Source organism: Leptonychotes weddellii, chromosome 1 (genome assembly GCF_054177405.1).
Source record: "Leptonychotes weddellii isolate Sample4059 chromosome 1, ASM5417740v2, whole genome shotgun sequence".
Taxonomy (NCBI): Eukaryota; Metazoa; Chordata; class Mammalia; order Carnivora; family Phocidae; genus Leptonychotes; species Leptonychotes weddellii.
In genome coordinates, this window is record NC_138369.1 from 6,302,964 (window position 1) to 6,328,639 (window position 25,676).

A 25,676-nucleotide genomic window follows, 5' to 3' on the forward strand; every position below is an offset into this window, starting at 1 on the left:
GGGCGCCTGGGTGGCTCAGTTGGTTAAGCGACTGCCTTCGGCTCAGGTCATGATCCTGGAGTCCCGGGATCGAGTCCCGCATCGGGCTCCCTGCTCAGCAGGGAGTCTGCTTCTCCCTCTGGCCTTCCTCCCTCTCATGCTCTCTGTCTCTCATTCTCTCTCTCTCAAATAAATAAATAAAATCTTTAAAAAAAAAAAATATTAGCCATTCTGGGCGCCTGGGTGGCTCAGTTGGTTGAGCGACTGCCTTCAGCTCAGGTCATGATCCTGGAGTCCCGGGATCGAGTCCCACATCGGGCTCCCTGCTCTGCAGGGAGTCTGCTTCTCCCTCTGACCCTCCCCCCTCTCATGCTCTCTGTCTCTCATTCTCTCTCTCTCTCAAATAAATAAATAAAATCTTTAAAAAAAAAATATTAGCCATTCTGGTGAGTGTGTGGTGATATCACATTGTGCCTTTGATTAGCATTTGCCTAATGACTAATGGTGTCGAGCATCTTCTCATGTGCTTATTGTCCATCTGTATGCACTCCTACCTTATTTATTGTGCTTCGCTTTATTGCACTTCACAAATACTGTGGTTTTTACACATTGAAGGTTTGTGGCAAGCCTGCGTCAAGCAAGCCTATCAGTGCCATTTCCCCAACAGCATTTGCTCACCTCGTGTCTCTGTGTCACATTTTGGTAATTCTTGCAATTTTTCAAACTTTTTCATTATTATTGTATTTGTTATGGCAAATTGTGACCGGTGACTAAAACTCACTGAAAGCTCAGATGATGGTTAGCATTTTTTAGCAATAAAGTATTTTTCAATTAAGGTAATGAACTTTTTAGATATAATGCTACTGCACATTTAATAGACCACAGTGTAGTGTAAACTTAAGTTTTATATGCACGGGAAATAGAAAAAAATCCATCTGACATGCTTTATTGCAGTGTTCCGGAAACAAGCCCGCAATATCGCCGAGGTATGCCCATATCTTCTCTGGAGAAATGTTTATTTCATTCCTTTGCCCACTTTTTAATTGGGTTGTTTCTTTTTTATTGTTGTTAAGTTTTAGATCTTTATATATTCTAGATATTAATCCCTTATCAGATACATGATTTGCAAACATTTTCTACCATTCTATGGATTGCCTTTTCACTCTCTGGATAGTGCCCTTTGATGCAAAAAAACCTGGTAATTTTGATGAGGTGCAATTTCTTTTTTTTTTTTTAAGATTTTACTTATTTATTTGACAGAGAGAGAGAGAGCACAAGCAGAGGGAGCAGGAGAGGGAGAAGTAGACTTCCCGCTGAGCAGGGAGCCTGATGTAGGACTCGATCCCAAGACCCTGGGATCATGACCTGAGCCAAAGGCAGGCACTTAACTGAGCTACCTGGGTGTCCCTATTTTTTGTTGCTTGTGCTTTTGGTGTCATATCCAAGGAATCATTGCCAAGTCCAATGTCATGAAGCTCCTAAGAGTTTTATAGTTTTTCATTCTTCCGTTTAGGTCTTTGATCCATTTTGAGTTAATTTTGTATATGGTGTGAGGTACGGATCCAACTTTATCCTTTCACATGTGGATAACCAGTTTTCCCAGCACCATTTGTTCAAGAGACTGTCCTTTTCCCATTGAATGGCCTTGGCGCCCTTGTTGAAAATCATTTGACAATACATGTGAGGGTTTATTTCTGGGTTTACTTGACTCTATTGGCCTGTCAGTCTGTCTTTATGCCAGTACCACACTGTTTTGATTATTGTAGCTTTGTAGTAGATTTAAAAATCGGTAAGTGTGAGTCTTCCAACTTTGTTCTTCTTTTTCAAGATTCTTTTTCTTTTTTTAAAGATTTTTATTTATTTGAGAGAGAGAGAGATAACACGAGCAGGGGAGAGAGGGAGAAGCAGGCTCCCCTCTGAGCAGGGAGCCTGATGTGGGCTCAATCCCAGGACCCTGGGATCACAACCTGAGCTGAAGGCAGCCGCTTAACTGACTGAGCCACCCAGGCGCCCCATCTTCTCATTCTTTTCTTTTCTTTTTTTTTTTTTTAAGATTTTATTTATTTATTTGACAGAGAGAGACACAGCAAGAGAGGGAACACAAGCACGGGGAGTGGGAGTGGGAGAGGGAGAAGCAGGCTTCCTGCCGAGCAGGGAGTCTGATGTGGGGCTCAATCCCAGGACTCTGGGATTATGACCTGAGCTGAAGGCAGACGCTTAACGACTAATCCATCCAGGTGCCCCTCGTCTTCTCATTCTTGAATACAGGATGTCTTTTCATTTATTTGTGCCTTTAATTTCTTCCAGCAACATTTTTGTTTTCCGTGCACTTTTGTCCGCTTGGTTAAGTTCATTCCTAAGCATCTTATTCATTTTGATGCTATTGTACATGGAATTGTTTTCATAATATTCTTTTGGGATTATTCATTGTTAGTGTACAGAAAAGCAACAGATTTTTGGTGACTTTGTATCCTGCAACTTTGCTAAATTCATTTATTAGTCAGTTCTGAGTTTTGTCACAGGTAATCCCCACTGCTGGCTTCTTTCTCTTAGCAAAATTCATTTGAGACTCATTCAAGTTGTTTTGTGTATCAGTAGTTAAAAAGGAAACTGCTATTTCTACTCTTGCTGACCCTTCACTTCTGACACCAGACATATGTGGTTTTTTCCCTCACATCAACCAATTCTGCAACTCTCTGTGACACTGACTGGGTGAACTACATTCTGTTTCAATTCTGACACTAACTGCCTGGAGTTACTACAGATCCCACAGGTTAAGGGCTCAGTCTGGTAAGGCTGCCCCTTCTTTAGCGTAAGTCTCAAGTCCAGGGTGTTACCTGTGGTTCTGACCCACCGGCTATAAGTCAAGGTTCCGACAACCCCCGCTTCAGGTTCAGTTAATTTCCTAGAGCTGGTCACAGAACTTAGGAAAAGAGTGCACTTACTAGATTACTGGTTTATTAGAAAAGATACAACTTAGGAACAGCCAGATGGAAGAGATGCAGAGAGCAAGGTATAAGGGGAGGGGCATGGAGCTTCATGTCCTTTCCAGGTGCACCACCCTCCCAGCCCCTCAATGTGCTCAGCAACCCAGATACTCTCAGGGATGTTGATGGACACTTCATCTTGTTGGCACAGCTGACTAAATCATTGGCCCTTCCATTGGTTATTCACTCAGACTCCTTCTCCTTTCCCTTCCGGTCCAGGGAGGGGGACTGAAAGCTCCAACCCTCTAACCATATGGTTGGCTCCCCCTTGAGGCTCTCCAGGTGTCCCCAGTAGATAGTCATCTCTTAGCATAGAAAGACACTTTTCACTGCAGAGATTCCTAGGGTTTTTGGAACTGTGTGACAGGAAACCAGGGCAGAGACCAAATATATATTTCTTATTATTTCACAGTAGTTCAAAAAAAAATTTTTTTTTTTTTAAGTAGGCTCCACAGGGGTGCCTGGATGGCTCAGTCGGTTGAGCGTCCACCTTTGGCTTGGGTCATGATCCCAGGGTCCTGGGATCGAGCCCCGCATCGGGCTCCCTGCTTGGCGGGAAGCCTGCTTTCCTCTCCCACTCCCCTGCTTGTGTTCCCTCTCTCGCTGTCTCTCTCTCTCTCTGTCAAATAAATACAATTTTTTTTTTTTAGATTTTTTATTTATTCATTTGACAGACAGACAGTGAGAGAGGGAACACAAGCAGGGGGAGTGGCAGAGGGAGAAGCAGGCTTCCCGCACAGCAGGGAGCCCAATGCGGGGCTCCATCCCAGGACCCTGTGATCATGACCTGAGCTGAAGGCAGATGCTCAACCATCTGAGCCACTCAGGCACCCCAATAAATAAAATCTTTAAAAAAAAATTTATTTATTTGAGAGAGAGACAGAGCACAAGCGGGGGGAGGGGCAGAGGGAGAGGGAGAAGCAGACTCTGTGCTAAGCAGGAGCCTGACTCGGGGCTCGATCCCAGGACCCTGAGATCAAGACCTGAGCCAAAGTCAGACACTTAACTGACTGAGCCACCCAGGTGCCCCCCTTATGATTTTTTTTTAAAGATTTTACTTATTCATTTGACACAGAGAGGGAGAGAAAGAGAGAGTGAGAGAGAGTACAATCAGGGGGAGCTGTAGGCAGAGGGAGAAGCAGGCTGTCCACCAGCAAGGATCCTGATGTAGGACTCAATCCCAGGACCCCGGGATCACGACCTGAGCTGAAGGCAGACGCTTAACTGACTGAGCCACCCAGCACCCCTATGATTTTCTTAATAACATTTTCTTTTCTCTATTTTATTGTAAGAATATAGTGTATAATACATGCACAAAATACATGTTAATCGTCTGTTTCTGTTATTGGTAAGGTTTCTGGTCAACAGTAGGCTGTTAGTAGTCAAGTTTTGGGGGAGCCAAAAGTTATATGTGGATTTTCAACTTCGCAGGGGGTAGCACCCCTAACCCACTTGTTCAAAGGTCTACCGTATTTTCACTTATCTTGGGTATAAACATAGGAGTGGATTTTGGATCACACTCATTGCTTAAGAAACTGACCAGATGCCTTCCAGAGTGGCTAAACCACTTGGTGTTCCCTCCAGCAACGGATGAGGAGGGTTCCAGTTGCTCCAAATCCTTTTCACCACTTGCCATTATCGTCAGTTGTTTCTTGTTTGTTTGAACCATCCTAGTAGATGTGAAGGGATAGTTCCTGGTGTTAATTTGCATTTCCCTAAGGAGTAATGGTGTTTCCTATGCTTATTTGCCATATGTATATCTTCTTGGACGATCTGTCCAGACTTTGGCGCATTTTTAAATTGAATTCCTTGTCTTCTTTTTATTGAGTTTGGAGACTTCATTATATAGCCTGGATACAGGTCCTTTGTCATACATATATTTTCTCCTAGTATGTAACTTGTCTTTTTATTCTTTTGACAGTGTCTTTTGCAGAGCAGAAGTTTTCAGAGTTTTTAAGAAGTTTTTTGACGTTTTGTTTTTTTAAAAGAAGTTTGGATTTTTGGTTGTTTAAAATTTCTGATTTCTGGGGCACCTGGGTGGTCCAGTCAGTTAAGCCTCTGACTCTTGATCTCAGCTCAGGGCTTGATCTCGGGGTCGTGAGTTCAAGCCCAGGGTTGGGCTCCACACTGGGCATGGAGCCTACTTAAAAAATAATTAAAAAAAAATAAAATTTCTTATTTCTTTCCTAAAATTGGAATAGCTGCTTGCTCAGGGCCCCCAGCACCACCCTGCCTTTGGTGTCAGCTGCCTGGCCCCTGGGAACATTTGCTTTAGTGGTGGGAATGTGCTCGAATGGGACTTGAGCAGGTAGAGGGTGACAGTTGAAGAGTTACAACATTTGGGTTTGAATTCTGACCTCACCGTGCTTTTGCTGTGTGACCCCGAGCTAATCATTACCCTCTCTGACCTTAGTTTCTTCATCTGTAAAATGGAATCAACAGAGTCCCTCCCTGTACCCCTACCCCAGAAAAAAAGGTTAATATACGAATGCTGGTTTCGCTGTCCTACTCTAGGAGATTTCAGACTTATTACTTAGCAGAGGGATCATTCAAATAAAATCTTACACTATCCAATCAATAGGTAGGACTGGAAAGGGGAGGGTTCCATTTCCTTCCCCTGCCCCCTTGCACCCACCAGAGCATAGCCTGAAGTCAGCTGACCAGTCTGACCCCCCTCACTTTAACAACAGGGTAACAGCCCAGAGAGGGCAGTGGCCTTCCGAAGGCCACACAGTATGCTGCAAGCACATAGCTCCCCACACTCATCCTCAGTTCTCCATATCAACTGCCTTGCTGAGTCCACGCCCAGATGGCATGTATGGGGCTGATTGACTTACAATTGGCAGTGTTTCCTGAGCTCTGTGCTAGGCACCATCCTGAGCATTTTACCTGTGTTCACACTGGTCACCAGGATGACCTGAGGGAGGTGGTGCTTGTCCCCATTTTGTGGATGAGGAAACTGAAATTCAGCCATTTCCCCCCAAGTCACACCGCTGGGAATTGGCAGAGCCAGCATCTCCCTGGCTCGTCCTGAGGATCTCTGTCTTCCCAGTGCCACCAGGTTGGGGTCCCACCTTCCTCCCCTCTCTCTGTAGCTATATCTCCATCACAGTCTGTATCTCCCCTCTAGCCACAGGAGCTTCCTTGCTAGTCCTCAGACAAAAACCAAATCCTGCTCCAGGGCTTTTGCACTTGCTGATCCCGTCCCCCAGCCCCTCCCCCCCAAGTGTTTTCTCCTACCTCCTGACCAGTGGCCTACTCCTTCTCATCTTTCAGGGCCTGCTCACATGTCCCCTCCTCAAAGAGGCCTGGCTCAGCTACAGCAGCTCAAATCACCTCTCCAGTAGCGTTCAGTCACCCACCTGGTTTTTAATTGTGTGCATGGCAGAATCCAGTTCATCTATTCACTCGTTACATTTTATGATTTATTCAGTAAACATTTATTGGGTGTCCTCTGTGTGCCAGGCCATCTTCCTGGCTCAAGGGATAGAGCAATGAACTAGGCAGACAAAAATCCTTGCTCTGCAAAGCTTAGTTCTAGAAAGGAAGGCAAATAGTAAAGAAGTCAAACATAGAGTATGTCAGGTAAGTAGTATTTCTTTTTCTTAAGGAATGGAAATATAAAATATTAGGGCAGAGATTCAGATCTTAGATGTGTTGGTCAGGTGAGGCCTCCTGAGAAGACAAGGTTTGAGCTGAGGCCTGAAGGAGGTAAAGGAGGAGCCATTGGAGATCTGGGGAGGGGAAACAGCCTGTGCAAAGGCCCTGAGGCAGGAATGTATCTGGAATGTTTAGGAAACAGCAAGGAGGCCATCAGTGGCTGGAGTAGAGTGAGTGAGGGGTAGACTGGGAGGTCATGGGGCAGGGCCTTGTGGGCCACAGTGGGGACTTTGGCTTTTGCTCTGGGTGAGCTGGGAGCCACAGAAGGGTCTGAGCAGAAGAAGGATGTGACCTGACACATGGAGGGGAACAGACTGAGGGGCAAAGACAGGAGCCAGGGGCCAGGGCAGAGACAAATACACTGGTCCAGGCAAGCAATGAGACAGGGCTGACCAAGGACGGGGTGAGAAGTGGACAGATTCTGAATAGCCTTAGGCATTGAGGAAAGAGTAGAGCCAAGAAGGCCCCCACACTTTTGGGATGTGCACTGCCGCTAGGCTAACCTGTTTATAGTCCAGCCCTCCCCATGCCATGTCCGTGAGGGACAGATAGTGGTCTGTCTCGGTCACTGCTGTGTCCCCAGCACCTCTACAGAGTCTGGCTCACAAAGGCGCTCAATAGTTGTTTGAGCTCTGCAGCTCCCCGTCTCCCATCTCTTTCGGGATATCTGTCTCTCTTTAATGTTTTCTATCTGACCCGCCCACCTCTACCAGGAATTTCCTTGGTACCCTTATTCCTCTTGACCTCCCCAATGCCATCTCAGCCCCCCTGACCCCTCTTCTCGCCCATCCCCTTACAGCTTCGAGGCAGAGAATGGGCCCACGCCATCTCCTGGCCGCAGCCCCCTGGACTCGCAGGCGAGCCCGGGCCTCGTGCTGCATGCTGGGGCCGCTGCCAGCCAGCGCCGGGAGTCCTTCCTGTACCGTTCAGACAGCGACTACGACATGTCCCCCAAAACTATGTCCCGGAACTCGTCGGTCACCAGCGAGGCGTGAGCACCCCCTTCTCACCCTCCAGGCCTGCTCCCAACATAAGCTGCCCTTGCCAGCAGGGAGTGGGGACACTGCCCAAGCCCCCGGGCCACCTCTCCCTTCTAGGGAAAAGTAAACAGCCCCCTTGCCCACAGCAAGGGCCCAGTCCCACTCACCCAGCCTGCCAAAGGCCACTCCTACGCATGGGCAGCTGGGGCCTGGTCCCCCCCAGCCTGTCCCTCCAACAAGGAGGGAACTCCACTTGAGCCCCTCCCTGCTGCCACATCTTCCCACAGACTGTCCACCTTGGCTGAGCCCCCTCTTCCTTCCCCCCCTTCAGGCTTCCCTAAGCCAGCCCCCCTTATCATGACCACCTGTTGAGGTGTGAGCACCCCCCAGGCCTGCTCAGTCCCCTCCCCTCTCGCTGGATCCTCCAGCCCTGGCCCTACCCATCCAGGTACCCACCTCAGCCCCCCCAACTCCTTACTGCTCCCCACCCCCTCCTACCCACAGTGTACACCAAGCCCAGCCTTGGCAGTGTATTTGTGGCCATCCCCTTTGTCTCTGCACACCCCCTCCCTGCCCACCCACGTGAGCTCCTCTCTCTGACCACCATTTCCTTTAGGACCAGCCCCCTCAGGGTGTCTACCCCTGGGAGGTAGTAAGTGCCTTCTCCCCTCACCTGTTGGAGCCTCCCCTCCCAGCCCACCAACCTCCCCAGGCCCAACCTCCACAGAGTGTCCGCTCTAGAGAGTTGCTTCTCTGGCACCCTAGCCCTTCTCCACCCAGGCCCGTGGGTGTCCCACTGTGAGGACGCCTGACCTGCCCCTGTCCTTGATTGCAGGCACGCTGAGGACCTCATTGTGACACCTTTCGCCCAGGTAAGACCCCTCTCCTAAGGAGAGAAGGGGCTCCAACCCTCCCCCCACACCTGGGGACAAGGGCCTAGCCCCAGCTGCCCCTCCGGGTGGCTCCCTCCCCTCACTGCTGCTCCCTGTCCCAGGTGCTGGCCAGTCTCCGGGGTGTTCGCAGCAACTTCTCACTCCTGACCAATGTGCCCATTCCCAGCAACAGGTAAGTCAAAGCTGGGCCCCAGCGCTCATGATCACAAGGCTAAGCACACCTGGGTTCAACTCTTAGTTCCACTGTGTGACCTCAGGCAGGAACTTGACCTCTCCAAGCCTCTGTTCAGGCAACAGCTCCCTCTGAGCCAGTAAACCATTGCAGTTTGAATGCCTAAGACAGAAACTTAAAAATAAAGACCAAGGGGTCCAGACACATGGTGGTGAAGCCAAGGGTAGCCAGTTACCCCAGGCTTGGGGCCACTCCAGGCCCCGATGCCAACTTTCTGGGCAAATAGCATCTTGTGGTACCTTTGCTCCCCCTCTATAAAATGGGAATTTAATAGCACCTCCATTAGATGCTGCTGTGAAGAGTCTGGAAGATGATACATAGAAAAGTGTGAGAACATTGTGCAGCACATAGTAAGTACTCACTAAATAGCAGTAGTTATTACGTGGGGGCAGGGGCATGGCTGAGAACTGCTGGTCCCTCCAGGAGTTAGGCGAGAGATGCTCAAGGAAGCAGGAACTTTGGAGACGAAGGACCTGTCCCTACCTCTGGTCAGCCCTGTCACTTCCCTGAGCCTGTTTCCTCATCTGTAAAATGGGTCCTTATGGGGCTCTGTGAGGAGCTGCAGGCTGAGTACATGGGACACAGTGAACGCTCAGAAAAAGGAAAATCGGCATTATTCATGGAGAGGGGGAGGCAGGAATCTGAGGGCGCACAGGCTGATGCTGGAGCCCCATTTCTTTGCAGACGGTCCCCGTTGGGCGGCCCAACCCCCGTCTGCAAGGCCACGCTGTCAGGTAACAAAGCCCAGGGGGGTGGGAAAGCGCCCCTCTTGCTGCTGGGGGGAGTCCCCTCACTCGGAGTGGCGGTCTTAACTGTCCTTTCCCAGCACCCCTCTCACCTGATGGACCCCCATCATCACGGGCTGGGGCCTCTGGGTCACCACCTGTGCTGTCCCTTCTCTAGAAGAGACATGTCAGCAATTGGCCCGGGAGACACTGGAGGAGCTGGACTGGTGTCTCGAACAGCTGGAGACCATGCAGACCTACCGCTCCGTGAGCGAGATGGCTTCCCACAAGGTGAGCGGGCCTGGAGGCAGCAGGGCGGGGCCTGAGGATGGGGGCCAACCGCTGGGTGGGACCTGTAGGCGGGGCCACCCTTGGGGGCGGGGCTGGTTTCTGGATAGGGCCAACGAGGTGGGGCCATTCCCGAGGCCTGTGGGGTGGGGCTAACTGCTGGGTGGGGTCTGGGGTGGGGCTAACCATGGGGCGGGGCCAACCTGTGGATGGGGCCTATGAGGTGGGAGTCCATCCCTAGGCGGAGCGGACCCCATAGGCTGCCTGTTCCTGTGGATTCTGACTTTTCCCAGGGGTGGGGGAGCCTGGTGTGTGTGGATGTGTATGGGTGTGGGTGTCTGTACATCTGTATGTAGACAATCGTCTCTCTTAAGGGGGGTTATTCTATGCTAGAGTCTACAAGTGTATATGTGATTGTGGGTCTGTGCGGCTGTCAAATGTGTTGGCTACACATTTGCAGCACAAGGTGAGGTGGGAGGGGATGTTTTAAGAGGGCCCATCAGGAGGTCAGGAGGAGTGGTGTGCAGATGTGTACCTACGGAGGATGTATGGGTGTGCACAGGCGATTATACTGGGTTGTAAGTGTGTGGGCCTGTGCCAGAGGGGTATGTATGTTTACAAGTGTGAGTTGGTCTAAGAATGAATCTGAGTGTGTATCTCCATGTGTTTGAGACTCTGTGCGTGTGTGTGCTTACAGGGCTGCAGGGGAGGGTGCAAGGCTTCCATGTACAGCTGTGCAGATTGTGTACTGCACAACTCCAGAGGGCACCATTCAGAAAGCAGGCAATATGAATGACGTTTTCTGGAGTTGTGCAGCTTGGTGGTAGCCTTCGTGGGAGGATGCCTATCAGGAAATGAATGTGCAGGTGGAGGTGTCTGTGTTGGGGGGTGCCTACACACCTGTGGGTGGAGGCTTGTCTGGGAACATTCGAGTCTGAGGGTGATTGTGTCTCTGAAGGTGTATTGAGCATCTGAGAATGTGACTGTTTCTAAATGTAGGTCTTCGGGTGTGTTTCTGCAATGGTGTGTGTGTGTATTTGTGGGTGTGAGTGTGAGCATTCCCTTGTGGATTCCTCAGGGTCTGTTTGTGCCCAAGGTCACAGGGGTATTTCTGTTTGTTTGAAAGTGTGTCTGTGGCTGTGTTGAGTGTGTGTTAAGTGTGCCAGTAAATCTGGGTGTTTGTCCCTAGGTGTGTGTCTCCACGTCTGGGTGTGAGTCTGTGTTCTTGGAAGGGGTGTGTCTGAAAGTGTTTAGATCCTGTATGCCCAACCAATTCCCTGTAAATGTGTTGGACATCAGAGTTGTGACTGTGTGATGTGTGTTTGCGTGTGGGTTGGTGGGAAAGGTGTGTCTCAGAGTGTTTGTGTGTCTGTGAATGTGTAGAGTGTCTGGGTGTGTGTCTTTGTCTCTGGGTATGTCCACGGAGGGGACGTGTCCTCTCAAGGGTGTGTGTGCCTCCCTGCCTATCCCTGGCAGCCCCACCTGGATCTTGGCTTAGGCCTGCGGGCTCGGATGCCCCTTTAACGCCCCCCCCCACCCCCGGCACCACCTGACGTCGCATGCAGCCTGCCAGTGCTGCAGCGAGCGCGCACACGCGCACACACGGGCGCGCGCATACGGAGCCCAGAGCCTCCAAAGCCACCTCCCGGGACCCTCGCCCTGCCCCCTCATGGGCAGGCGTCCCAGGCCGCCTCCAGCCGCTGCCGCGGGGGGGCCCATCAGGGCCAGGGGCTGGCAGACCATGTAACCAGGGCTGCTGTCGGGAGCGCGGAGGGGAGGGGAGCCCCCAGCCCTGCTGGGCCGGCCCAGGCCCCTCCGCGGCTCCCCCTTGCACTGCCCACCTGCCCAGAACCGCCCCCCCACACACACACACAGTGGCTGTTAGCCCCGGGACTCCCCAAGCCCAGCTTCTCTGTGCGGCAGCCCCGAGCGGGGCTAAGATTCCAAGATGCCCTTGGTGGATTTCTTCTGTGAGACCTGCTCCAAGCCGTGGCTGGTGGGCTGGTGGGACCAGGTAGGGGAACTCGGGGAGGAGGATGGGCAGGAGACTTGGTGCTGACCCTCCCACCTTGGAGCCTCCAGCCCCTGGTGTGGGCTGGTGTGTGCAGCTGTGCACGTGTGTGGCCTGGACATGGAACCTTGTGACTGTCTGTCTCTGTGTGGCCCAGGGCTGGGCGGGGAGAGTGGGTGGCTGGGGATGTGGGTCTCTTGCTGGGTGTGACTGTCAGCAGTCGCCTGTGTGTGTCTGCAGTGGTGTGGGGCTGTCTGACCATATGCTTATTTGCCTGGGTCATGATGTGGCCCTCTCTGAGATCATACGGCTCTGTTTGTGGTGGTGTGTGTTGGGACATGTTTGTGAGCCCAGAGCTGTGTGATTTTTCTGGGGCATGTGACCCCAAGTGTCAGTGACCGCCTTATTGTGTATGCCCCTTGATTTGTGTGTCTGTGGCCGTGTAGAACGGTGTGAGATGGTAGTCTATGACTCTGTGTGTGGTTGTGTGACTTTGTGGGTCCATCTTGTGTGTGTATGTGTATCTTTCTGTGCAACTAGGGTCTCTGGCAGCAGTGGGAGGAGTAAGCGCCCCATCCTGGTGTGGGCTACGTGAGCTCACCCTTCCTGTCAGGTGTCCCTCCTGCCTCTCTGGACAGAGTCTGCTCCTGGTTTGGGGGTGCTTTGGTGGAGCTTGGGGGCGGGGAACCAATGCCCTTTCTCCTCCATGCACAATGTCACGGCAGACGCTTGTGTGAAGTAGCGTGGGGGGACCAGGAGGGACCGCCAGGCCTGGTTCTGTGTATACTCCGTTCATCTGTGCATCTATCCACCCCTCTGAGGTTGGGGAAGAGGGGGCTATGATGGGAACCCCCCTCCCCTGGGTGAATGAACAAGGTTTCCTCAGCTCACTATTCTCCCCTGCCCCTGCCAAACCTTCTCTTCACCCAGAACTTGCATTCTCTCCTGCAAAGGAGAGGCTGTATTCTCTCCTTCCAAACTGCGTTTGGAGCTGGGGGCCAGGACGCCTTGGGAGTGGGGTCCATATCTGGGAAGACTTGGGCCAGGGTACCTCTGGGAAGGCAAGGGTTAAGGGGCCTACAGCCTGCCCCCTTTTCCCCCAGCTCAGCAGCTGGTTGGAGGGGGAGTTGCTAAGGAGACTCCCATCACCATGGCGATGGGATTCTCCTGACACCCCATTGGCTCACTGTTAGGCAGGAGCCCCTCCCTTCCACAGGTGCCCCTCTGGCTCCTCCTTTTGGGCCGGAGGAGGAGGAAGCCTGGGGAGGGGTGCCCCCCTTCCTCAGGAAGGGAGGGGTATGCTGAGTCCTGACTTCCCAGCCTGGGGCCTCCATCCAGACCTGGGAGGAGAGGAAGGGCTGACCCCTCCCCTCTAGCAGCTTGCTGAGGGCTCTGTTGGCTGAGCAGAGAAGTAGGAGGGACTCGTGGGGTCTTCAGAAGTTTCTTGGGAGGGGCTGACCTCCCCCACCCTCTGATGCCCGGTCTCCCCATCATTCCTTCCTTCTTGCCTCCTTCACCTTAGTTCAAGAGGATGTTAAACCGTGAACTCACACACCTGTCAGAGATGAGCAGGTCAGGAAACCAGGTCTCTGAGTACATCTCTACCACATTCCTGGGTGAGTGAAGGGCAGCACTTTGTGGGGAGGCTGCACGCCTGGACTGGAGGGGGCTGCCCCAGACCGCAGGTCCTATTGCTGACATTTGCCCAAGGGACCCTGACTCCTAATTCCCCAAAGATCCAGGTTACCATGCTCAAGAGTTCCCATACTCTCGATGCCCCCAAACTCAGAGGGATGTCGACTTTATAGAACCTCCACATTAAAAAATCTCTCCAAACAGAAGAGCCCCTCCAAACTCAGTGGAACCACAATGGAACTCTCAAACTCAAGACCCCAAGAAACCCACAAACTCAAATAGAATTCTTAAACTTTAAATGCCTCCAGGCTGAAAGACCTCTTCGAATTCAGTAGAGTGTCCAAACTCGGATTCCCCCACACAAATTCAGGAGACCCCGCAAACCCTCAGTAGGGTTCTCAAACTTAAAAGAACCGCTGTCCTTAAGAGCCCAGAAGAGACCCCCAAACTTTAAAAAACCTCCAAGCTGAGATTCAGTAGAATCATCCAACTTGATATGACCCTCAAATTCAGCAGACTCCTCCAAATTTTCCATACCCAGTACAGTTATACAGAATACCTCAAATTCACTAGAACCCTCAAGCTCCTCGGGACCTCCAATTCGTCCTAATCTCTGAACCCAAGAGCCCAAGCTGAGGATAATTTCACCCTCTCAATTTATCACCAAAAGTTTCCAAATTCTGGAGAATGGCCCTGCACGGATCTCAAGAGAAGTTCAGAGTTTCAAATGCTCCCGCCAATGGGGGTGTGGCCATGCAGAGTTCTGAGATCCAGCCAATGGGAGCACGGCATGCAAATAACCCCTATTAGGCCCTGTTATTGACTGGCAGGGCCCCAGGTCACAATGGGTGGCCCGGGCTCGGCTCTGGAAGCCCTTGAAAGCTCAGGAAGAGGGCTCCTGGGGCTGGCCCCCAGGCGGCTGGTGTCAAAGGGGTGGGCTGGTGGGAGGGTTCATGGAGCCAGAGACTACCCTTCCCTCCTGCCTCTCAGTGCTCTCCACCCCCACCAGCACTCTTAGTCACCATGGAGCTGTCTTCCCTGCCCAAGAAGTTTCCCTGCCTATACAGGGCAGGCAGCGGCTCTCTCTAGCATCCCCACCTCGCTTCCTGACTTCCCATGCCACTCCCCTGCCAAACCTGGGGATCAGACTGGGGCTACCCCATAGCTCCGGGCCAGCCCCAGGGTCCCCACTCCAACCCACCACTTCCCAGAAGAATTCCTACCTTCTTTCTGGTTTCCAGCCTATAATTAACCAAAAGCATGACACCCTGAAGGGGTCTGCCCTCCTGAGTGAGCCTTCCCAGGGCACGGTGGGGAGCAGGGGAGGGGGACTAAGGGCCAGATGAGGGCATCTCTGTGAGGTGCTAATGCTTGTCTCTCCTCCATCTTCTGCAGACAAGCAGAATGAAGTGGAGATTCCATCACCCACAATGAAGGATCGAGAAAAACAGTCAGCCCCACGGCAGAGACCCTCCCAGCAGCCCCCGCCCCCTGGGCCGCAATTCCAGCCCATGTCTCAGATCACAGGGGTGAAGAAGCTGATGCACAGCAGCAGCCTGAATGATTCCAGCATCCCCCGCTTTGGGGTGAAGACCGACCAAGAGGAGCTCCTGGCCCAAGTGAGTGGCAGCTCCGCAGGGGCTGGACTAGAGAGGGACAGGTGTCTCCTGGGGCCCAGACAGGGACTGGGCATTGGGTCAGTCTGAAATGAGGACTCAGGTATCCTGGGGTTATGAGACTCTCAGGAGAGGGGGAGTAAAGGAAGCAGGATAGGAAGGAGCTAAGCCAGGAGGTGGCGTCAGCTAGCATCGGGCCTCAGCCTGACCCATCATGGAGCTCTGGAGTGTGAACACCACCAGAGTTGAGCCCACCTTAAGGCAAGAGTGCTGGGCTTTTGTACCCCTGCGTCAGTCATTGGCTGTGAGCTGCCCCCAGAGTGGACAGCATTACCTCCTCTGTGTAGATCCCGTAGGGGCAAGAGCAGTTTTCTGGAGAACAGTTTGGCATGAGTCTTGGTAGGCAACAGTCCCAGCAGGTGGGGGATGGGTGCACCCATCAGTGAAGGGGGTCTGGTCAGAACCCCCATAGCATCCACTACCGGCCAGACCTGGGTTCAGCCCCTGGCTCTTCCGTGACACCTAAAGCCAAGGGGCTCCCACGTGGGTTTGTACGGCGGATGCGGCGCATGTTTGTTGGCTTACTCAATTGCCATTTATTGTAACCTGCAAGCCGGCACTAGGCTGTGCCACCTTCAGTCACCCAGCATTTATTGAGCACCTACTGTGTGCTGGCACTGTTCAGGGTCCTGGAGAGACATGGAAAACTAGCCCCTGTTCCTTTCCCCCTGGCGCTGATGAGCAGTTTAGCTCAGAAGTTAAACTGTGCTTTGGGGTCAGTCTAGCTGAGTTAACATTATGGCTTGGCCACTTGTGAGATACAGGGTCTTGGGGAAGTCTCATCACTTCTCTGGGCTTTGGTTCTCAAACCAACCAAATGAGATCAAGCACTTAGTGTAATGCTTGGCAGATAATAATCACTCAGTACACAGTCGCTGTGGTTGCCCTGTTATCTTCCGGCTGGTAGGACACGCGTGGTAAATTCCATGCTCCTGAGCATGCCACCCCCTGGGCGAGTAATAACGGTGCCACTTTCAGACCAGAGCTCTGAACTGCTAGGAAAGAGTCAGGAGGGGTGAAGATCAACCAAGAGGAACTTCTGACCCAAATGGGTAGGGGCTTGGCCCTGGTTCTTGTGGGCTCCTGACCTCTGGCCTCCAACCCCGCCAGGAACTGGAGAACCTGAACAAGTGGGGTCTGAACATCTTTTGCGTGTCAGAATACGCTGGAGGCCGTTCCCTCAGCTGCATCATGTACACGATATTTCAGGTAGGGTGGGCCGAGTGGCGCAGGGTGCGAGGGAGGGGGGCACCGTGGAGAGCGGAGAGCCAGCAGAAATCACTGCCCCCCTCCTCGTACCTTACCCTCAGGAGCGGGACCTGCTGAAGAAGTTCCGCATCCCGGTGGACACCATGGTGACTTATATGCTGACCCTGGAGGACCACTACCACCCCGACGTGGCCTACCACAACAGCCTGCACGCGGCTGACGTGCTGCAGTCCACGCATGTGCTGTTGGCCACACCCGCGCTGGATGTGAGCCTGGCCCCCTCGTCTCTCACTGCCCGCCTCCCGTCTCCCGTTTGTCTCTGGGCCTTGGGCCTCCATCCCTCTCTGATCCCGTTCCTCTTTCTGGTCCTTATCCCTCTCTCCTGACCCCCCTCTTTTGTGACACCCCCATCTCTCTCTTACCCCGTCTCTCAGAACCCCCATCTTTCTAACCCGTCTCTCTCCGACCCCCACTCTCTGCCCCTAGGCTGTGTTCACGGACCTGGAGATTCTTGCTGCCCTCTTCGCGGCTGCCATTCATGACGTGGACCACCCTGGGGTCTCCAACCAGTTCCTGATCAACACCAGTGAGTGGCCCCCCGCGGGGGCGGGGCCTGCCGGGTTGGGGGCGGGGCCTGCCGGGTTGGGGGCGGGGCCTGCCGGGTTGGGGGCGGGCCCGGGTGGCCCCTGCGCTCCTCTGACCACCTGCCTGGGCCTGGGCCGCAGATTCGGAGCTGGCGCTCATGTACAACGACGAGTCCGTGCTGGAGAACCACCACCTGGCCGTGGGCTTCAAGCTGCTGCAGGAAGACAACTGCGACATCTTCCAGAACCTCAGCAAGCGCCAGCGGCAGAGCCTGCGCAAGATGGTCATCGACATGGTGGGCGGGGCCGGAGCGGGCACCCGACTGGAAAGGTCGCCTGTGAGGCGTGGGGAGCGGCAGGGTCTGAGTCCAGGACTGGAAGCCCCGGGAGAGGCATCCCTTGTGGGGGCTGGGGACAGGTTGTGCTGAGCGAAAATTAGAGAGGCGCAGGTCGGGTCAGTACAACCCAGAACAGGGCTTCAGCGTCCCCTGTCATGCCCCCTCACCCACAGGTGCTGGCCACGGACATGTCCAAACACATGACCCTCCTGGCAGACCTGAAGACCATGGTGGAGACCAAGAAAGTGACCAGCTCGGGGGTCCTCCTGCTGGACAACTACTCCGACCGCATCCAGGTGCCTCCTCACCCACCATATAGGGAGACTAGAGCCTCTCTCTTCCTCTCTCCCCTTTGGGTCTGGGTGGTTCCCCTCCCTCAGCCTCCAGCTCCCATGTTGTCCATCTTCCTGTCTCTTTTCTCTCTCCCTCCCATCTCTCCATCCCAACCCCCATCTCCTACCATCCCTCCTCATTTCCTCTTACTGCCTCCCTCAATACTGCCTTCTCTCCTCTCCCCCACCCATCTCTTTCTTTTCTCTCCCCCTCCCTTCCTCTCTCCTCTCCTCCCTCTCTCCATATCCCCACCACGCCTTCTCCTCGCTCTCCCCATAAAGGGGGAGGTAAGGAAGCATGAGGTTCCACACTGGGACAGGGGCATGGCCTCTGAAGGTGCCCCACCTCATGCAGGTCCTTCGGAACATGGTGCACTGTGCGGACCTCAGCAACCCCACCAAACCCCTGGAGCTGTACCGCCAGTGGACCGACCGCATCATGGCCGAGTTCTTCCAGCAGGGCGACCGGGAGCGGGAGCGGGGCATGGAGATCAGCCCCATGTGCGACAAGCACACGGCCTCGGTGGAGAAGTCTCAGGTACAGTTTTGTGGCCCCTGTGGAAGGCAGCAGGGTGGCCCTCCCCATCCCATGCTGGCTTGGAGCTCCGAGAGGCCCAGATGCTCCTGACCTGCCCCTCCACAAAGCCAAGTTATTCTGTGTTTGTTTTTTTTTCCTTTTCTATCTTGATGGGCAATCTGCAACATTTTCTCTCCTACAGAACAGCCAAACTGGGCCTCTGGACTCACCATTTGTAGACCTGAGTCAAACAAGTTCTAACTCATTTGTAGCCACCAAACAGCATTAATAATGATACTTACCCGGCTCTTAGTTACAGACCTTACGTCGATACGGCCTCTCAATTTCCCTGTAACCTGGCCACCGATCTTGTCCTTGATTTTTGGTGGAGGATTCTCACCCTCCCCACTTCCAGTCTCCTCCCTGGTGAGACCTATTTTTCCCAGTTGACTGTGCATGCCTTTCCAGAGCAGAGTCACCCAGCGCTGGCACTGATGACATTTGGAGCCAATCATTCTCTATCGCGGGGGCCGTCCTGTGCTTTAGAGGATTTGGAGCGGCATCCCTGGCCTACACCCTCTCCTTCCAGTTAGAACCACCAAAAATATTTATAGACACTTCCAAATGTCCCCTGAGCATGCAGATCACCCCCATCCTCCCAACACCTGGGAAAACCAGTTTCATACATTTTATTATGGTTATGTTTACAGGCAACTTAAATAGTTCATGTGTTTTGCTTTTTTATTTTTTATTTTATTTTATGTATTTTATTATTTTTTAAAGATTTTATTTATTTATTTATTTGACAGAGAGAGAGACAGCGAGAGCAGGAACACAAGCAGGGGGAGTGGGAGAGGGAGAAGCAGGCTTCCCGCGGAGCAGGGAGCCCGATCCCAGGACCCTGGGATCATGACCTGAGCCGAAGGCAGACTCTTAACGACTGAGCCACCCAGGCGCCCCATGGGTTTTGCTTTTTTAAAACATATGAATTTTATCAACATATACGTATTTTTATACAGCTTGCTTTTTTCCCCAAACAGTGCCTTGGAGATCTGTCCAAGTTATTACACGTAGATTTAGTGCATCCCTTTTGACTGTTGTATAGTATTCTCACAGATTTAGATAGCTAATGGTTTCTGGGGAAACTAGCTAATGGTTTTTCTCCTGTGGCTGGACATTTAGGTGTTGAGGAGTTACAAATTCACAGTGACTCAAACAAGATAAACGTTCATTTGTGTTCCCTCTTATGTAAAAAAGCCTAGAGGAAGAATATCGCTCCCTTTGGCTTCATGAAATGGTCAGGCACCTAGGAGATTTCAATCATCAGAAGCTTGGGGCCTCTGTCCCCAGAGATGCCTCTCGTAGTCAGGGATGCTGTGGAAGCTCTAGCCATTCTGGCCACAAAGCAGGGAGGAGAGGTCTCTGCCAGTTGAGGCAGCACCCCTACTCCCAACTCCCACCCCAGCTCCAATCTTCCATCTACCTGTGGTCACATGGCCACCCTCTCTCTCTTTGCAAAGGAGGTTGGGAAATGTAGTTTTCAGGGGAAGCATTGCTTCCACCAAGAAAAATCAAGATTCTGTTAATAAGAAGGAGGGAAGAGGGACGACTGGGTGGCTCAGTCGGTTAAGCGTCTGCCTTCAGCTCAAGTCATGATCCCAGGGTCCTGGGATCGAGTCCCATATCGGGCTCCATGCTCAGCAGGGAGCCTGCTTCTCCCTCTGCCTGCCGCTCCCCCTGCTTGTGCTCTCTCTTGCTCTGAAAAATAAATAAAATATTTTTTAAAAAGCTTAAAAAAAATAAGGAGGGAAGATAATATCAAAGTGGGTTAGGCAATACCCTGCCATGGAGTTATTTCTAGTTTTTCTTTGTTGCAAAAAAAAAAAAAAAAAGTCATTATTAATATCTGTGGTGTACCACAATTTTTAAAAACTAATTCCCAACTGACAGATATATGGAGGTTTCTAGTATTTTTTTTTTTTAAAGATTTTATTTATTTATTCATGAGAGACAGAGAGAGAGAGGCAGAGGGAGAAGCAGGCTCCCAAGGAGCAGAGAGCCCGATGCGGGACTCGATCCCAGGACCCTGGGATCATGACCTGAGCCGAAGGCAGACGCTTAACCATCTGAGCCACCCAGGCGCCCTGAGGTTTCTAGTATTTGTTGGCATCTCATATGTAAAGGTTTTTTTTTTTTCTTACCCGTGCAAGAGTTTTTCCAGGGTGGATCTGGAGAAGCAAGATTACAAGGTTAACTGCTATCAGCCTCTTTTAAATTCTCCTGCATCGCACAGCATGGCAGGATGATCTGCACCAGCGGGCCACCAGTTTGTACCTTTCTCCCTTCTCTCCCAGGTGGGTTTCATCGACTATATTGTACACCCGCTGTGGGAGACGTGGGCTGACCTGGTCCACCCAGATGCGCAGGAGATCCTGGACACGTTGGAGGACAACCGGGACTGGTACTACAGTGCCATCCGGCAGAGCCCTTCACCACCGCCCGAGGAGGACCCCAGAGGGCCAGGCCACCCACCCCCACCGGATAAGTTCCAGTTTGAGCTGACGCTGGAGGAAGAGGAGGAGGAGGAGGTGTCTACTTCCCCAGGTGCATCTGAAGTGCAGGACTTGTCCCTGGCTCAGGATCCATCCCCAGCTGAGGAACTATGGGAGGTGGATGGCCAGGCTATGGCCGCAGAGGTGAAGGTAAAGGAACCGCGCTTCACACAGCAAGGCGACTCAGCAGATAGTGTGGCTGCGGGCGAGGATGAGTCCATGTCCCCAGATGCATCCGTGGAAGCTGGGGGCCGCAGCAGACCCCTGGCCCTGTCTGCTGAGAGTCCCCCTCTGCCTGCCTTGAGGACCCTGCCCCCTCCAGAGGAAGCCCCGGGCCTCCTGGGCCTCCCCTCCATGGCGGCCGAGGTGGGGGCCCAAAAAGAGCATCAGGCTGCCAAGAGGGCGTGCAGTGCCTGCACAGGAACATCTGGCGAGGACCCCCCCCCACTCCCAGCTCCTGGTGGGTGGGGGTCAGCTGGAGGTCCTACCTGAGCCCTGGCTCCTCCACCCTGTTGCTCTCCCCGCCTCCCTCCACCACCATCACCCCCCGACCACCTCCTCCACTGCCTCAAAGACTCTTGGGCCTCCTGAGAAAAAAGAAAACAGAAAAGTGGGTTTTTTTCTCTTTTCTTTTTTTCCTCTTTCCCCCCACCCCCACCCACGGGGCCTCTTTTTGGAGGTGGGGGCTGGGGAACAAGGGGCGGAGGTCCCGGAAGGGATTTTATTTTTGGAATTTTAATTGTTACATTTTTAGAAAAAGAAAAAAAAAAAAAAACCAGGATAAAACACAGCCACTGTAGACGCTCCTGTTCCGGACTAAACCCCTTGTGTCCCTCCCCAGCCGCCTCCCCCGCCCCAGGTCCCAGGCTCAGTCTTCCAGCCTCCTAGGGCTCCCCGCGTGGGCCCAAGCAGGCATCGCGCCTCCCTCCCTCCCTCCAGGCTTTTCCTCTGAATTTTGGAGGGTCTCTGGAACCTAACCAGGAATAGCCATTCTGGGCGGGGGCTCTGGGGGGCTGTCACCAGGGGAGGCCCCAGCTCCAGCCCCTCTCTGGCTCACTGCCCACCACCCCCACCCCCAGAAGTCTTCCGCCTCATTTTGCACAAACCTGGCAATACTAACTTGGGGGACAGGGACAGGGACGGGGACAGGGGAGCTGTGCGCTTTCAGATGTAGCAGAGGGAAGGTGTTGGAGGGACATTCACACCACTAACCTGGGGTCTGAGGTTCGAGGAGGGCCTGATCCCCCCTCCGCTTGCCATCCCCTTGCCCTTCCACTTTGGGTTCTGTTTGAATTTTCTCCATTTAGGGGGGAGATGGCTCTGAACCACACCCCTCCTTCCAGCTGCTTCTCCTCTTGTTTCTGCCTTAATGATCCCCACGGCCGTAGGAGAGGGGTTTGCAGTGGCTCCCACCTGCACCTTGGGTGGGGTGGGACCAGGCCCAGAGCCCCCATCCTGGGCACCTCCCCCGCCCCAGCATCCTCCTGACCCCCTTCATGACCCTTTGCCCTAGGAGGAAGCAATAACAGTGTACACCCACACCCCCTTTCTGGGCAGCCCTTTCCCACCCTGGCACCAACCAAAGTCATTTCTCCTTTGCCCCCACTTGGCCACGCCTCCCCTTCACCCCTTAGCTATTCCTGGAGCAATACGACAGACAGATGCAAGGCCCTTTTTCTCCAAGCCATGGGGGACTGTTTGGAAGGAAAGACCCCCCCTCCCCCTCCTTTATGCCCTTCCGCCCAGTTCTGCAGCTAGGCAAGGCAGGGCCTCTCTCTCATTCCCCCACCCCCAATTCTGAGCACACGGTACTGTAGCCCCCAGCTGCCCGCAGCCTTCCATCTGTCTGTCCATCCCTGTGGGGAGTACCTCCCACTCCCACCCTCATGATGCTGTACAGGGTTCATTTTTGTAGCGACATTAGTTTCTGTCCCAGCCAGTGACTGGAGTGGGACTTCTTTTTGGTTTTCTTTCTTTTCTTTCTTTCTTTCTCTCTCTCTTTTTTTTTTTTTGTACATATTGTATGGTTGGTTTGTAAATTATTCTACAGAGGCAAAAAGGGAAAATAAACTTGCCCTTCCCCAGCAGACCCAGTCAGGGGAAGGAGGGGTGGGGTCTCCCAGAGAGAGAGTCCCCATTCCCACTGTATTATACAAACTGTACCATAGACCCCGAAAGGGTGGATTCCGCGCTGCCGCTTGATGGGAAGTCGTGTCATTGTAAGGGGCGAGGGCTGAGCAGAGCCTACCCCTTCCCCCTTACCCAGGTGTGACTGGTGAGTTGGAACCCCACCCCCAATCAGGGCTCCTCTCCCGGGGGGGGCACAGGACCCCCCTGAGCTGCTCTTGTGTTGTCCATTTCGACGATCAATCAGTCGGTCCGTTGGTCGATAATCAATCCTTCGATCTTGTCTCCAATTAAATCGAGGCTTTCACTGATCTTCCTGGCTTATTGACTTCCTTTCCCACCCTGTTCTTGGGAGGTCTACCTCTCCTGCACTGTCTGCCTGGGGTGGGGGTAAGGGGAAAGGGAGGCTCTGTCGCTATCCCTCCCCAAGCAGATAGAACCTGAAGGGGGGCAGCAATGTGGCAGGAGGCAGCCCCCCCCGCCCCGCCCTGCCCCGGGGCCTGGACCGGGCACTTGCTCAAGGACTCCAGGTTGTAAAGTGGAGGTTCAGACCAGTCTTTGGAGGCCAGCAGACCGAGGTAAAGCCCACTTCTCTTACACAGCATCTCTGACAGACCTCTTGGGTACTTCTGGAATCTCAGAGTCATTCCTGGAAACCTCGAGGGGGCCTGACTGATAACACCTCCACCATCTGGCTGCCAGGCTATGATAAACGGTCTCTGGTCAAATTCTGCTGTGCAGACATTAAACTTGATAAACAGGCACAAGGGCATTTATTTACCCCTATAAGTTCTATGAATTCCCAGGATCCTGGCCATTTTGGTGTTGCAAACTTCATGTTGCATTAAAAGAAAATGAAAAAACAAACCTGAACCTGAATATCTATATCTTTTTTTTTTTTAAGATTTTAAGTAATCTCTACAACCCAACGTGGAACTTGAACTCACGGCCCTTTGATCAAGAGTAGCATGCTCTATTGACTGAGCCAGACAGATGCCCCCAAACCTGAATCATATCTTAAAGGCAGGGCTCTCTGTTGCTTTGAGCCTGTAGCCTTATGGTCGGTATCAGGCGAGCTAAACCATCCAAATTCACACAAGACTGGCTTGGGATTGAAGCTGTTTCGTTAACGTGTTCATTCGAGGTTGGGGAGGGAACGACTCAGATGTTTTAACCAATCCACATATTTGAATACTGTTAATTCCACTCAAGGGATCCCATTTTCTCCACCTTTATCAGGGTAATTAACAAACCCTTGATTTCACCAATGTTTCTGATATTCATTATGCTAACGAGCAAAACTTCCCACGTTGATAAAGATATGGATAACAAGTGTTTGTGATTCGAGCTTTTGGTTTAGAATACTGGCAGCCTCTGGGGTGTAATAAATTGAGATACACACTCAGTGCTTAAGTGGTTAAACGCAGTGGGATCAATAGATGTATATATTCACAACATGTGTGTTTTGAAATAAAATGAGGGCAGCTTCCTTGGATCTAAGGAAAGGTTGACCTGCCTACTCTGCTCTATTCATGTCCTTATCAGTAGTTTAGATCCCAGCTCCTGCTGTGTGACCTTGGGCGTGATCTCTCTGACCTTCAGTTGTCTCATCTGTAAAATGAGGATAACAAAAATCCCAGTCAGTCTAGGGCAGGACTGACCAGTGAAACCTTCTACAATGGGTAATGCTCTGTGCTTATCCAACATGGTAGCCACTAGCCCACATGTGGCTGTGAAGCACTTGAGATGTGAGTGCCACTGAGGAGCTGGAGTTTTCCTTTTCCTTTCCATTAAGTAGCCACATGCAACCAATGGCTACCATCTGAGAATACAGTTCTGGAACTTGAGAGGGTGAATGTATAGGATTTAGCGTGTACAAAGGTTTGCCTGTTTCACTGTGGTTTTGAAGATTTACAGTATGTAGATATCCTGGCCCAGAAGAGTGGGGGCCAGCCTGGACCCAGAGAGGGGGAAAAACAAAACAAAACTGGAAAACTAGGTAGAAGTTTCCAGGGAATCTGAACTTTGTGCAAGAAGTAAAGAGGAGACACAGACATTTTCCCAAGGGTGTCTCAAAGGGAGGCAGAGTCGGGGAAAGGGTGTCGGGCTAAGGGTCAGGAGGCGACAGCACCAACCCCAGGCTGCAGGGGAAGGCTGATAAGACTTCTCGCTCTGGACCTCAGTTTCCCCAAGTGTAGGCATGATGTCCCAGATGTCCCAGATGCCTCCTCTGTTGGGACACTGTGACAATCTGAGAATGTGGGTCAAAGGACAGAGGTGGGCATGTGACCATCAGCTGGCTCTTTAAAATCCTCGTGATGGGGAGTTCATCTTTCCTCAGGCAAAGGTGACCAAGGGCAACAGGGCACAGCAGCAGGGCCTTATAATCTGAATAGGACAGGGAGACCTGGGGAAGGGGTGGAGGTGGTTTACGTTGAAGCTGACATCAGCCACTTGCAAACAAGCAATGTGGTCTGGGACAAAAGGCTCTGGCTCTTCCAGCCTTTCGCGGGCTGTGCCCTGTGCTAAACTCATTAGGTGGATTATCTTATTGGCTCTCCAGCAGTCCTTGAGATATATACCATTATAAGAACCTGAGGCCAGGTTCTAACCCTGTCGAGAAAAGGCAGAGAGACCTCATTTCACCTACTGTCTGTCCCACACTGATAGCTACTAGATAACTACCTGATACTTTCATTATTATTGCTCCCCCTTTTTTTAGCCCTACACCCAACATGGGGCTTGAACTCGAGACCCCGAGATCAAGTGTCACATGCTCCACCGACTGAGCCAGCCAGTATATTATATTATATATTATAATATATTATATAAATATTATATATAATATATAATATATATTTATGTTTTTATTTTATTTTATTTATTTATTTTTAAGATTTTATTTATTTATTTGACAGAGCAAGAGAGCACAAGCTGGGGGAACAGCAGGA

At 52.2% G+C, this 25,676-nt stretch overlaps 1 protein-coding gene across 5 annotated transcripts in view; it reads left to right on the forward strand.

Moving 5' to 3' along the window:
* Positions 1-23,036, forward strand: part of PDE4A (phosphodiesterase 4A) — a 44,127-nt gene extending 21,091 nt beyond the window's left edge. For 4 of the 5 annotated variants that reach the window (XM_031036416.2, XM_031036415.2, XM_006741058.3 and 1 more), the window contains 14 exons: positions 7,426-7,617; positions 8,442-8,478; positions 8,601-8,671; positions 9,416-9,465; positions 9,635-9,747; positions 13,278-13,371; positions 14,786-15,009; positions 16,177-16,275; positions 16,377-16,541; positions 16,762-16,861; positions 17,001-17,155; positions 17,371-17,493; positions 17,885-18,067; positions 20,401-23,036. In XM_031036416.2, coding sequence (XP_030892276.1) covers positions 7,426-7,617; positions 8,442-8,478; positions 8,601-8,671; positions 9,416-9,465; positions 9,635-9,747; positions 13,278-13,371; positions 14,786-15,009; positions 16,177-16,275; positions 16,377-16,541; positions 16,762-16,861; positions 17,001-17,155; positions 17,371-17,493; positions 17,885-18,067; positions 20,401-21,090 — 2,296 coding nt within the window. In that variant the 3' untranslated portion in view covers positions 21,091-23,036. Of the gene's footprint in view, positions 1-7,425; positions 7,618-8,441; positions 8,479-8,600; positions 8,672-9,415; positions 9,466-9,634; positions 9,748-11,345; positions 11,759-13,277; positions 13,372-14,785; positions 15,010-16,176; positions 16,276-16,376; positions 16,542-16,761; positions 16,862-17,000; positions 17,156-17,370; positions 17,494-17,884; positions 18,068-20,400 lie in introns of those variants that run through there. The other variant, XM_031036417.2, reaches the window with a different exon arrangement.
* Positions 23,037-25,676: the final 2,640 nt, after the last annotated feature.